The sequence below is a fragment of the Myotis yumanensis genome, unplaced genomic scaffold (assembly GCF_028538775.1).
Source record: "Myotis yumanensis isolate MYYU_CA2020_CCGP unplaced genomic scaffold, mMyoYum1.0.hap1 SCAF_19, whole genome shotgun sequence".
Taxonomy (NCBI): Eukaryota; Metazoa; Chordata; class Mammalia; order Chiroptera; family Vespertilionidae; genus Myotis; species Myotis yumanensis.
The window spans coordinates 27,453,748-27,466,653 of NW_027223770.1; the positions used below are offsets into that span (position 1 = coordinate 27,453,748).

At 63.8% G+C, this 12,906-nt stretch overlaps 1 protein-coding gene across 1 annotated transcript in view; it reads right to left on the reverse strand.

Annotated features, from left to right (window-relative positions):
• The window catches only part of NCOR2 (nuclear receptor corepressor 2), a 139,334-nt gene that overhangs the window by 77,971 nt on the left and 48,457 nt on the right, over positions 1-12,906 (reverse strand). The window contains 3 exon segments of the mRNA XM_070399965.1: positions 4,376-4,432; positions 10,663-10,776; positions 11,796-11,975. Coding sequence (XP_070256066.1) covers positions 4,376-4,432; positions 10,663-10,776; positions 11,796-11,975 — 351 coding nt within the window.

Genomic DNA, 12,906 nt, shown 5'->3' on the forward strand with positions numbered 1-12,906 from the left:
GCGTTCTCAGCCCAGCGCTCGGCAGAAATGCCCACGTACCCGTGTCCTTGTCCCCATCAGGGGCGGCGACCGGATCACGGCACCCATTCTCCCTGCCGCCCTGGGTCCGGCCACACCCTGGCTTTGGCCAACGGGGCAGAGTGAACCTCGTGAAAGCAGAGGCTTGGAAGTGTGTGTCTGCACATCTGCTTCCTCTCCAGGTCCACGTCAGCCGAGCCTGCCCGCTGCCCAGCTGGCCACACACGTGAGCGAGCTGGGCCCGTAGCAACAGACACGCTCAGCTGACTTCTATCCTCACGGCAAACAGCTGACGGGGTTGTCTCGAGCCACTGAGTTCTGGGCTGCTTTGTTACGCAGCAGCAGCTAACGAGCTCGGTTCTCGTCCCGTTTTACAGGTGGGAGGGCTGAGTCCCTGGGAGTTGAAAGCACTTGCCCACAGCTGGTGGGAGATGAACCAACACTAGAATCCCATCCCCCCCCTCTTGCTCTCGCTCTCTGCCTGTACCCCCATGTCCATCTGTGTGTCTGTCCCCCTCCCCCATCCCCCTCTCTTGCTCTCGCTCTCTGCCTGTACCCCCATGTCCATCTGTGTGTCTGTGTCCCCTCCCCCACCCCCACCCCCGCGGGCCCACAGGCAGCAGGAACCGCAGGGCAGCCATGGGTGACTGCGGTAGAAGAACCAGGTACAGAGAGTGAGGACCCAGCAGGACGGGAAGGACGAGGCCCGGAGTCCTGAGGCCTCAGGCAGGGCCGGGGGTGAGGGAAGAGGGCGCACCAGGCTCCGCCCTGGAACGTCTCCCTGGAGACGGAGCGCACACGCCTCCTGACACCCACAGACCTGATGACTGGCTGACGGGACCACCCACAGCAGCACAACACAAGCCCCCCTGCAGGAGGCTGCACAGGCCGGCAGGGCCTCATCCGCCAAGAGACGGGTCCCAGGACAGTGGCCACCAGGCGACCCCGGCCCCACCAGGCGACCTCGGCCCCACCAGGCGACCCCGGCCCCACCAGGCGACCTCGGCCCCACCAGGCGACCTCGGCCCCACCAGGCGACCCCGGCCCCACCAGGCGACCCCGACCCCACAGCCACAGCAACCGTGGGGCTCAGCTTGCCCTGCCCTCCCTCCCTCACAGGTTTCCCCTCTGCTGGGGCCACACCTGGAGGGGACTCCCTCCCACAGACCCGGAGCCAGGCTGTGCCGGGGCCTGGGTCTCCCCTCTCCACGCCTCCATTTCCTCGTCTAAAAATGGGGGCACAGCCCACCGAGAGGAGGGCAGGGGAGAGGGTGAGGGGAGGCGTGTCTGATAGGGGTGTCTGACAGGGGAGGGTGTCTGATGGGGAGGTGAGGTGTCTGACGGGGGAGGCGTGTCTGACAGGAGAGGTGTGTCTCATAGAAGAGGCGTGTCTGACGGGGGAGGGTGTCTGATGGGGGAGGCGTGTCTGACAGGAGAGGTGTGTCTCATAGAAGAGGCGTGTCTGACGGGGGAGGGTGTCTGATGGGGGAGGCGTGTCTGACAGGAGAGGTGTCTGATGGGGGAGGGTGTCTGACAGGAGAGGTGTGTCTCATAGAAGAGGCGTGTCTGACGGCAACACCGATGGTGCAGCTCTGGGCAGAAGCGGGAGGCACGCCCTTATGACTCAGAAGGAAGAGCCGGGCTTGGGGACCAGGCGGGGGTCCCCCTTCGGGCCGACTCCACCCAGCGGGGGGTGGGGGAGCAGCCAGAGAGCCCGCCAGCCCAGGTGGACGAGCTGAGGGGGAATGAGGTGTCAGCCCCGGCCCGCACCCTGTGGGGACACCATGGGCTAAAAATAGCTCCTCCAACAGGAAGGAAACCGGTGACTCAAGCAGCGGGGCCGGCGCTGCCTGCGTGCAGCCTCCCGCGGCCCCTGCTCCAGCCAGGCCTCCCTCCCGGGCTGGGGGTGCTGGGGACGCTGGGCGGGGTCCCCGCCACGTGCTCATTCCTCCTGGGCCCAGACACCCCTCGCTGAGCGCCCCCGCTGCGGCCGAGTGACACCGCAGGGAACCGATTCCCAACGGGGTGGCCCGTGACCCCTGATCCTCCCGGCCCCGCCTCCTGGGAGGCACGGAGTGGCCCCTGCAGAGGGTGCCCTCTGACCTGCCTCCCCCAGGACACCTCCGGGCCTTGCGGTGACCAGCAGAGGCGGGGCCTGTCACAGCTACTTGGCCACACCCCCAGGGGCTCAGCACACATCTCCTGCTGTGTGACCCCGGGCACGGCGCCGCCCTCTCTGTGCCTCATCTAGAAAAGGGGTGGGCGGGGCCACTTCCACGGGTCCGACCCACGGCGTGTGCCCGTCCACGGGAGTCTCCTCCGCGGGCTCACCGAGTCCACCAAGCCACAGCCTGCCACGTCAGCGGGAAGCGGTCAGAGGCTCCAGGGACAGCCACGCGGCCACCTGACACCCCGCCCCTCGAGGGGCCTCCGCTCCGGGACCCCCAAGCAGGGGTGACCCCACACAGACCCTGAGCCCGGCGACTCCTGTCCGGTCCCGGGCCGTTGCCTGCTTCCCGCACCCCCCCCACCCTGGCGTCCTCGGGCCCCAGACACAGTGCCCTCCGTTCACACCCCCACTCAGGAGGCCCGGGACTAAGTAGGTCAGGCCCGCTCTCATCCCGCCGTCCTGTTGTAAGAAGGGGAAACTGAGGCAAGAGGCAGCCGACTGGTGGGGCTAGAAAACGGAGCGGCAACTCTGGACAACAGTCCGGCAGTTCCTCGAGGGGATACGCGTAGAATTACCGGGTCGGTCATTCCTGTCCTGGGGAGACACCCACAAGGAAGGAACACACACGTCCACATGGAAACATGTGTGTTACCGTTCTCGGTCCCTGTATTTATAACGGCCAAAAGCAGAGGCATCCTGATGCCCGTCGATGGATGCAGGATACACTACACATGGTCCTCCGGCCGGTGGAATACTACGCAGCCCTGAACAGGAAGGAAGCCCCGAGACCTCCTACCGTGTGGGTGACGCTCAGTGTCACACGATACGGAGCGAGCGGAGCCGGACACTACAGGCCACCTGATGTGTGAGTCCATGGATATGCGTGTCCAGAATAGATACACCCACAGGGACAGAAAGTGTGTGTGGTTGGGGGGAGGCGGGGAGAGACGAGGAGGTTAGGCCAGGCCAGCTGAGGGTAGAGTTCTTTCTGAGATGCTGAAATCCTCTCACCACGATGGTGGAGACGGCCGTGCGCATCTGTGAACTCGCTCAGCAATCGCTGAACTCGCTTTAAATGGGTGAATTGTGCGGCGTGTGAATCACAGCTTCATAAAGCTACCAACAGGAACGAAGTCAGAGCAGCTAGAGACATCCCAGGGAGCGGGACACGCCCCGGGCGGGTCTCCAGAGGAGCCCCCCACCACCCGTGTGCGTCTGCCCTGAGAGAAGGGGGAGGGGAAGGAGCCGCGAAAGGCCAGGTGTTCTCCGCTGGCCCGAGGAACGACCCCCGGTTGGGGGGCAGCTGTCACCACAGGACCAACTCGGGGGCAAACTGCTGAGGGGCCACTCGGCGCCCCTCCTCGGTGTTCACCCTGCTGAGCTGAGCGCTCACGGGGGCCCGGGCCTGGCTAAGGAGCCCGCACCACAAACCTTTAACCTCACGGAGACCCCGACTCCCCACCCACAGCGAGAGCGCCCCGGCCTTCCCCACGGCCACGCAGAAAGCACGGTGGAGCTCAGTTTAAAACTAGGCTCCAGTCCCGCCGGCGTGGCTCAGGGGTGGAGCGTCAACCTGTGAACCAGAAGGTTACAGTTCGGTTCCCTGTCAGGGCACGTGCCCGGTTGCGGGCTCCATCCCCAGTTGGGGGCGTGAAGGGGGCAGCCGGTCTGTGATTCTCTCTCATCACTGATGTCTCTCTGTCTCCCTTCCTGTCTGACATCAATAAAAACATATATTTTTTAAAAAGAGCTCATCCCCTTCTCCCCCAGAGGCACAGGGGCTACTATTGTTCCCATTGCACAGACAGGAGTGAGGCGCAGAGCAGTGCAGACCCCGGCTCAGGGTCACACAGCGCCGAGGCGGCAGGTCTCAGGCTTGAACTCAGATCCTCGGCCTCGAGCGGGGGCTTCCCACGCGGGCTGGGCTCCCAGGGGTCCATCTTCCTGCAGCCTGAGCAGCAGGCGTGGGAGGCCGGCCGGAGCGCCACGGCTCTGCCCGCCCCTACGCGCCCGGCCCCCCAGGCTATCTGCCAGGCCTTATCAGAGGGTGTATTTCCTGCCTCGCGGGGGACAGGGCAGCGCTTGGCAATAGGAACTTCCTCCCCCCCCCCCCCAACGCCCACCTGCCGCCCCCTCCTAGAGTCCTGCCCCCCCCCGCCCCCCCCCCCCCCCGTTTCCCGGGCTCACCAGCTCCACCTGGGGTCCCAGGCCTTCCAGGATCCGGTGTGCAGCTTCGGCCTTCTTCTGCAGAATGAGGAGAAGAGGAGGGATTAGACACACACGCACACACACGCGCGCACACACGCAGAAGAGATTATAAATAGCGGCCTCCGGGAACGGCAGGCAGCTGCCCAGCCCAGCGGGTGGGGGAGCCGTGCCCCCCTGCACCCCCTCCCCGGCTGGAACCGAACACACAGGGCCTCGACGCCCCCGCATCCCTGGCGAGCTCGCCAAGTTTCGCTTCTAACAAACGCACCCTGTTCTCCCGTGACGCCCCCTCCCAAGCCCCAGGCCCGATGCCCCCGGGCCCAGGGGTGTGGGCACAGCTCCTCACCAGCCAGCCTCGAGGGCCAACCGAAGTGCCGTCCTGCACCCTGGAGGCGGGCGGGCTGGTGTCTACGGTTACCTCGGAGCTGGTGCGGCCGGGGAGGGGGAGGGCGAGGGCGGGATGGAGCCGCGGGGAGATACCCTTTCTAGGATTCTTGTATTTCACCATCACGTGACGGTTTCTGAGCGGCCTGGGGCCTCCCCGCCTCCCTCCCCTCTCACCGCCCAGGACTTATTAGGAAAACAGGAACATGTGGTGGAAAGGGCTGGTGGCCGTGAATTCAACAGGCTGGCCGGCCGGGCGGTGAAGGCGGGCATTGTGCCTCCGCCAGGCCCCCCAGGCCCCGCCTGGGACCACCAGGGGCAGCTCCGGGGAGGGCGCCAGGTCCACGGGGAGGGGGGAGGGGGGACAGAGGCTGTGGGAGCAGCTGCTGCAGGGTCTCCGTCAGACCTGGGCCATGATGGAAAGCGGGGTGTCCACAGCGTGCACGTGGAAGCCCTGAGCCCCCATCCCCCCATGAGCCAGGAAAAAGGGGGCTCCTGACTCACCAAACTCGGGGAGAGCATTTGGTTTGGGGCGTGGGCCGGGAGGACGGGCCAAGCACGTCACCATCGCCAGACCACACCGTCCCCCAGGGAGCCCCCAATCCAGACCCACTAAAAGGGGGTGACGGGAGCCCTCGGGAATGTGGCTGACATCAGAAGCGTGGCCTAGGCCCCTGGGTCCCCCTGGGAGGCGGGTGTGAGGGCCAGGCCCCCCACGTCCCCCCCCAGCCCTACCCCCACCCCCGAGCGAGCATGTGGGTGGCTTAAGCCGGCACCTAGAAGGGCTCCTCCTAGAGCCTGGGTCCAGCCCACCCGGAAGAGCCATGCTCTCAGCCCCCCTCACGCAGAGCCGACACCCCGAGACCAGCAGGCTCAGAGTGTGGCCGGGGCCAGAAGATCGGGGGTAGGCTGTTATGACAACGGCAGCCATTGCCCTGAGCACCCTAGGAGCGAAGCGCCGAGCACACAGCACGCGATGCCAGCATTTCAATCACACACAATGCGGGGCAGGTCCGAGGCGCGGCCCCATTTCACAGATGATGAAACTGAGGCCCAGGGAGAAACCCCTCTGATCTCCAGGCTCCAAGGAGGGAGAGAGACAAGGGCTGGGTCCTCCCGTCCAGGGGGACATCTCCTGTGCACCCCAACAGTCACCGCAGACCCCTGCCCTGGCCGCACCCTGAAGCAAGAAAAGGGTGGGCGGTGGGGTACTGATCGTGGGACATTCCTGAGCCCGGCCAAGGGAGGGACGAGGTGTGGGGTGTGGGGGCAGGGAGGACGGGGCAGCTCCGCAAACACGCCCTGAGCGCCCGCTCTCTACTGAGCACAAGGGCGAGAGACCGGACGAGACCGAGCGAGGCCTGCAAGGAGCCCAGGGAGGGGCAGCTGGGCCGGGCGCGATGGCAGGGCCGCCCGCTCAGGAAGAGAAGGGCGCGTGCGTGCGCTGTGCTGCACAGCTGATGCGGGCCGGGAGCCACTCCCTCTGCAAAGGGAGCAGGAGGGAGATGTAAGCTGGGTTTTGAGGGATGAATAGGAGGTTGTGTGCCTTCACCAGGCTCTGTGGGGTCAGCAGCAACAAGATCCAGGGGTGATGCCAAGCGCAGGCGGGGCAGGGCCTGGAAAGGGACATAGCCCGCCGGGGGCCTGGGTCTTGGATCTGGGCCCAGCGCTCCCGGTGGGAGCTCCGCAGCCTGGGGGTCGGGCTGGGGTCTCACTGGACAGGCTGCACTCCTCCTGCAGGGGGCCCCAGGCCATGTGACCAGGCCTCCTGTTGGCTGTGCCTGGGGGTGCGCGAGACCTTAGCCTCCTGCACAGACAGGTACGCACCCGCCCCTGGGCCTACACGACCAAACGCTGTGCCCACCCCTAATAAAGGCGCAGACACACACGCGTGTGCCACACAGCAACTCGTACACACACGCCGCACACACGTACCCAAGTAGACACATGCATATGCATAAAGTATAAACACACAACCACACACGTGCTCTACTCATGCCGATCTGCAAGCACACACTGAGCCACCCACGTGCATGAGCAACGTCGCACAGCTGACAGGCAGGCGCATGGATACACACGTGTGTAAATGCACACACAACCACAGGTGTGCCCAACGCACTCCGACTCACACAGGCATTTGCACGCATGCACACGCTCATCCTTGGGTCCACTCGAACACGTGTGCACACATCCGTGCGCGGGTATGTGAGGGCACAGATGACCACGCCCTCTCCACTGAAAACATCCGTCTATCTTTCCCAGTGGTGCCCACGTCGGGCAGACCTAGCCCAAGCCCCGTCTCCTCCAGGAAGTCTGCCATGATTGCCCACTGCACTGAATTCCTACAGCAGCGGTTCTCAACCTTCCTAATGCCGCGACCCTTTAATACAGTTCCTCATGTTGTGGTGACCCCCAGCCAAAACATTATTTTCGTTGCTACTGTTATGAATCGTCATGTGAATATCTGATATGCAGGATGTATTTTCATTGTGACAAATTGAACATAATTAAAGCATAGTGATTAATCACAAAAACAATATGTAGCCGAAACCGGTTTGGCTCAGTGGATAGAGCGTCGGTCTGCGGACTGAAAGGTCCCAGGTTCGATTCCGGTCAAGGGCATGTACCTGGGTTATGGGCACATCCCCAGTGGGGGGTGTGCAGGAGGCAGCTGGTCGATGTTTCTCTCTCATCGATGTTTCTAGCTCTCTATCTCTCTCCCTTCCTCTCTGTAAAAAATCAATAAAATATATATTTTTTTTAAAAAAAAACAGTATGTAATTATAGATGTGTTTTCCGACGGTCTTAGGCGACCCCTGTGAAAGGGTCGTTCGACCCCCAAAGAGGTCGCGACCCACAGGTTGAGAACCGCTGTCCTACAGCATCAGCACGAGGCACACTGTCCATCACACATCCTTCCCTGCTGCCGTGTGTGTGTGTGTGTGTGTGTGTGTGTGTGTGTGTGTGTGTGTTTTATCCAAACTCAAAGCTGAGGTCCTCCCGGCCCCGGCCTCCCGCCCCCACACACTCCCCTTGAAGATCAAACAGGATCCCCGCGCCCTCTCCGAGCCTCCGCCTGCGCTGGGACTCCCACTCGAATGCCCACCCACTGCTTCCCACAAGCCTCGCCGCCCCGCGCTCCTGCCCGCAGCCTCCTGCTCGGCCGGCCGCCTGTGCACCTGCCCGGCCTGCCACGCACGCAGCGCCCGCCCGGGGGGCAGGAGCAGCCGGGCTCAGCGGGCTCCCCGCCGCGCGCTGGCGCCGCTCCGTGTGCCCCGAATGGATAATGAGCCGCAGTCCCATCTGCAGAGGAGCCAGGCGGGCCTGCCTGGCGGGGAAGCCGCCTTCTGCAGCCAGAGCGGCATTTAGAGACGGGCCTTCTCGCCAGCGGCTCCCAGGGAGCAGCGGGAAGGACGGGGGATTAAAATGCAATCCCATTGATCCCCGCGGGGCGGGAGTCCCGGCTGCTCCAGGCGGAGGAGGGGCCTCTGCCCTCCCAGCCTCCAGCCCAGACAGAGGGACGCTCCCCCCCAACCTCCACTGGGAACAGCCCCCCAAACCAGAAGACTATTTCAGGGGGCTGTCCCCCCTCCCTCCCCTCTGCCATCCCTCCGAGTGTTCAACCAAGACTGAGTGAGCACCTGCTCCAGGCCAGGCCCTGTCCTAGGTGCTGGGGACACAGCGAGGGAAAAGGAGAGAAACCCCCGCCCGCAAGGAGCTTCCGTTCCCAACACACAGAACAAACCTAAGCTATGAGTCGTGTCCAGAGGAACTGGGGGGGCGGGGGGTTAAGGCCAGAAAGAGAAGAAACGGGGCTTGAGGGGTTTGCAGGATTCAGCAGAAGGTCAGCAGGGGCTGAAACGGAGACACTGGAGCAAAGAGCTGGGGGAGAGCGAGCCCAGTGGGGGAAAGAGCTGAGGCAGAGGGCACGGCCGGGGCAAAGGCCCCAGGCAAAAGCGTGCCTGCCTGTTCCGCCTGCCTGTTCCGGGAAGAATGCGGGGCGGCGGGGGGGGGGAGCACAGGGGCCTGGGGGTGGTAGACTGGGCAGAGAGGGGCAGACCAATGGGAGGACAGAAACGGGACAGAGGACAAGGAAGGAGAAGCAAAATCCCTCAGGTCACCACGTGCCCACGGGTGGGGCAGTTGTGGGTACGAGTCTGTCTCCCCCACCAGAAAGAATGTGCGTGAGCTGGGGCCGAGGTCACTGCCGTGTCCGCGGTGCCTGGAGCAGGAGCAGGCACTGAGCAGGCATCCCATTACACGGCTGCTGAATGAATGAATGAATGAATGAATGAATGAGGTGTGTGCCATGCACCCCGCTCACCTGAACAAGAGTAACAGTACAGCTGGCAGGTGGTGCCAGGCACAGTCCCAGGGCACTAAGCAATGAAGGCGTAACTCCATCCACCGTACAAGGCAGGTGCTATAATTACCCTCGTTTCGCAGGTGAAAACGAGTCACAGGCTGAACTCATTTGCCTAAGGACGCCGAGCCAGGAAGCGGCAGAGAGGGCATCCGAACCCAGACATCTGGCTAAGGCTCAAGCCGCCCCCCTTAGCTCTCCCACTGTTATGATTACTATGTGTTCCCTCGGGTGTGGGGCCAGGGTGTGGGGTGGGTGACCAGCTACACAAGGCCCCGCACAGAGCTCCCAGGTCCCAGTAGGCTCAGTCACATCCCGCAGCTATTGCTGCTTCAAGAGGCAGAGGCATAGCCAACGAGTTGATCCAGCTGTTTCCTGCCTGGAGTTACAGCCATAGGCATCCGTCATGTGTTCCCAGGCTACAGAGAAGCCATCCGGGTCCCAGGACACCCCGTCTGACCTCCAAGCATGGATCCAGCAGCATGTCCCACAGCAGAGACAGCTGGGAAGGGAGGTCCGGAGCCCTGGGCAGGACAGGAAGGGGAGGTCCCCCGTCTGTCACACTCCACTGTGTTACGTCAGATAAAGGAAAAGTCCCTCCCTGGGCCTGTGTCCTTCCTCATCTGTAACACAGGGAGGGAACTCACCTCTCACAGGCCCTGAGCACATCTGGAAAGAGTCAGTGGTAAATCATTGACGCTGGGCTCTCGGTGGTACGATTGGGATGACGGGGAGCTCGCTACCTCACCAGACACCAGGTTCCCCCTGGGGATCAGCCCCTGGAGACATTCTGCTCTGGGTCCCCTGAGCTTCTTCCCAAGACTGAGCCCCCTACATAGACCCAGCGGCTGCTCCCAGGGGTCCCTAGGAGCCCCCACAGGCTGCTATAGATCCTGTGTCCACCCATCCCGAGGCCCCGTCCAGGGCTAAATGTCAGCAGAGGCCAGTGCTGACCCATCAGGCCCTGGGGTCTGAGGGACCACGGGTTCTAGTCCCACGTCCACCACTTCCCAGCTGTGTGACTTTGGACAAGTCACTCACCCTCTCTGGGCCTCCGTCCCTCCTAGGATGACCATGTAAAGAACCTGGCCCATCACCTGGAAGGGAGGGGCTATTCCATGCATGCTTGCTGTTATTGAGAAGAAGAATAATAACAGTATGGCTGTCTTCTGCATTACAGGGATTCCTTCTGCTTGGATGCCTAAGTGACTGCCCATCCCCCCACCGATCAGCTGGCCCCGGACACTCTCCTGCAGAGACCTGACACCCACGTTTTTCACGCTGCAGCCCACAGGCCGGCCCGGCCCCACCAGCGCCACGTCTGAGCATCTGAGCGGTGCAGCCACCCCAAGATGGGTCTCTGCCGGCCCCCCTTCCCTCCCACTCACAAGCCCAGGCCTCCGCATGTGTGCACGGGGGGAGGTCACAGCTGGGAACCCCGAGGCCCAGGGAGAGAGCCGGGCCCCTCCAGCTCAGAGCGCGCAGGGGCAGGTGGGCGGACGCGGACGCCCACACCTACCCGGTTCTCGTCGTAGATGATCTGCACGAGGCTGCGATGCTTCGACTCGATGGGCGGCGGCGACACGGGCTTCTCAGGCTCCGGCGGCTTGGCGGCCTCCTCCTCCAGCTGTTGCTGTGGGAAGGAGAGCGCGGTGGTGAGCGCGCCCGGCGGGCGGAAGGAGAGGCAGGCGGAGCGGCGGCCCGGGCTGGTGGCCGCGCACAGGAAGTCAGGCTGCTAACCATTTCCTCTGAGTCACCCACGGGGACTCCGAGCCCCGCAGGGGCCCTGACAACCCGGTGGGGATGGAAGGGTCCAGCCCGGGGCCCGGCTCCAGCTGCGGGCTCTGCAGCCTGCGGCCTGGGCGTCCCCGTCCCCCTCCCCCCTTCCCCCCCCCGCCCTGGGGACCCGGCAGCGAGCTGAGCATCCGCAAGCAGCGTCACCCTGCTGGGCCTCAGTTTTCCCTTCTGTAAATGGGGCTGATCCCTGCGCCTCCCGGAGAGGGCTGCCGGGAGGAAAGGATGAGCGAGGGCGCAAGCAGCACTGCCCGGGGCTCGCCGAGAGCCAGCTGCCATCACCCACTCGCTCCCCCACAGGAACCCGCGTCCCCCAGAGGCTGTGTGGACTCTCGAGCCGGACTGTGGAGCCTGGAGCCCCACTCCGCCACCGTCCTTGCTGTGCAACCTTCTCTGAGCCTCCCTTTCCTCGTTGGGAACATGGGGGTGATCAAAGGTGCTACCCGAGACTCGGCAAAGCACTCGGCACCCGGCAAGTAGCTCTCCGTCATCGCCACCTGCCCCTTGGTCCTCACACTGGCCCCTCCGAACGCCACCGAGCCCTCCCCGTCACGCTGCCGTCCAGAAGCCGGGCACCTACACGGGCGCACATCTCGGCTCGTTCGAATTAAACTACGTTGCACGTTCAGTTCTCAGCCTCGCACAGTAGGATGACGGCACAGACGTTCCCGCCGTCCCAGAAAGCTCCACGGCACCGCACAGAACAGCACCCTCGTCCGATGAACGTCAAGGACACCAAACGAGCCGACACGCAGACCGTGCTCAGCCCACACCCACAGCCACGGGGACCGACGTCCCCGTCTCCGTCGCGGCCGCTGGACCAGAGGCCAGAGCCGCCGCCACAGCCCGGCGCCCCACCTGCTTCTTCTTCAGCTTGGAGATCTGCTGTTCCACCATGGTGATCTCGCGGTCCACGCGGTCCATGCTCTGGATCAGCTCCTCCTTGGACAGCCGCGGCGGCACCAGCTCCAGCTCGGGGTCGGCGTGCGGGGGGCTGGGAGGGGACACCGGCTCCAGTTTGCCCGCCAGGCTGCGCTCCTGTGGCCGAGAGAAACGGGGTCAGCAGGGGGACCCCCAGTCGATGTTTTTGGCTTCGCTGAGCAGGGGATCTCTGTTGCGACCGCTCAGCTCTGATGTTGTGTGAGGAAAGCACCCACAGATGCGATGTAAACAAACGGACGTGGCTCTGTGCCAATAAAACTTTATTCACAGAAGCAGGCACCCCCCGAAGTCCCAGCCCTGGCTGCAGGCCCCGGCACCCGTCCCCCGGCCTGTCCCAGGGCGGCTCACCGACCCTGCCTCCCTGCCTTCGCCCTCCCTGGTCCCCCTGCCAGCCGGGCCCTTCCCGCTCATTCTGCACAGGGCACAGCCTTCCTGCCCTCCCACGGCACCTCCTCCCAAGCTCCCCCTCCCCCTCCCCAACACTCACTCCGTCTTGTCTTCCCACCAGACCCACCTGCTCGAGAACAGGCACCCAGACCCCCGACCTCCGCCCCCAGGGCCTGGCCCCGGCAGACCCTGTACGAACACCCATTCGCGATGCTCAGTCTGAACCCGCCAGTGACAGAACCTCCCCTCTGGTGCAAACGGAGAAAACGCTAAGAACGGGACGCACCGCCCCGGCCGGCACGGCCCAGTGGTTAGAGTGTTGGCCGGCACACCAAAGGGCCTCGGGTTTGAGTCCCGGTCAAGGGCACATACCTGGGTTACAGGTTCGATCCCCAGTCCCGGTCGGGGAGCGTGTGGGAGGCAACCGATCCATGTGTCTCCCTCGCATCGATGTTTCTCTCTTACTCTCTCTGCCCCCGCCCCGCCCCTCCCCGCGCCCCCCCCCCCCCACTTCCACTCTCTCAAAAAAAATAAATGGGAAAAATATCCTTGGGTGAGGATTTACAACAAAATATCCCATTAGCCTCTTTAATTTGCCAGTATTTTTCTGCTTTTTCTTCACTGAGCGTTACGCTTTGTG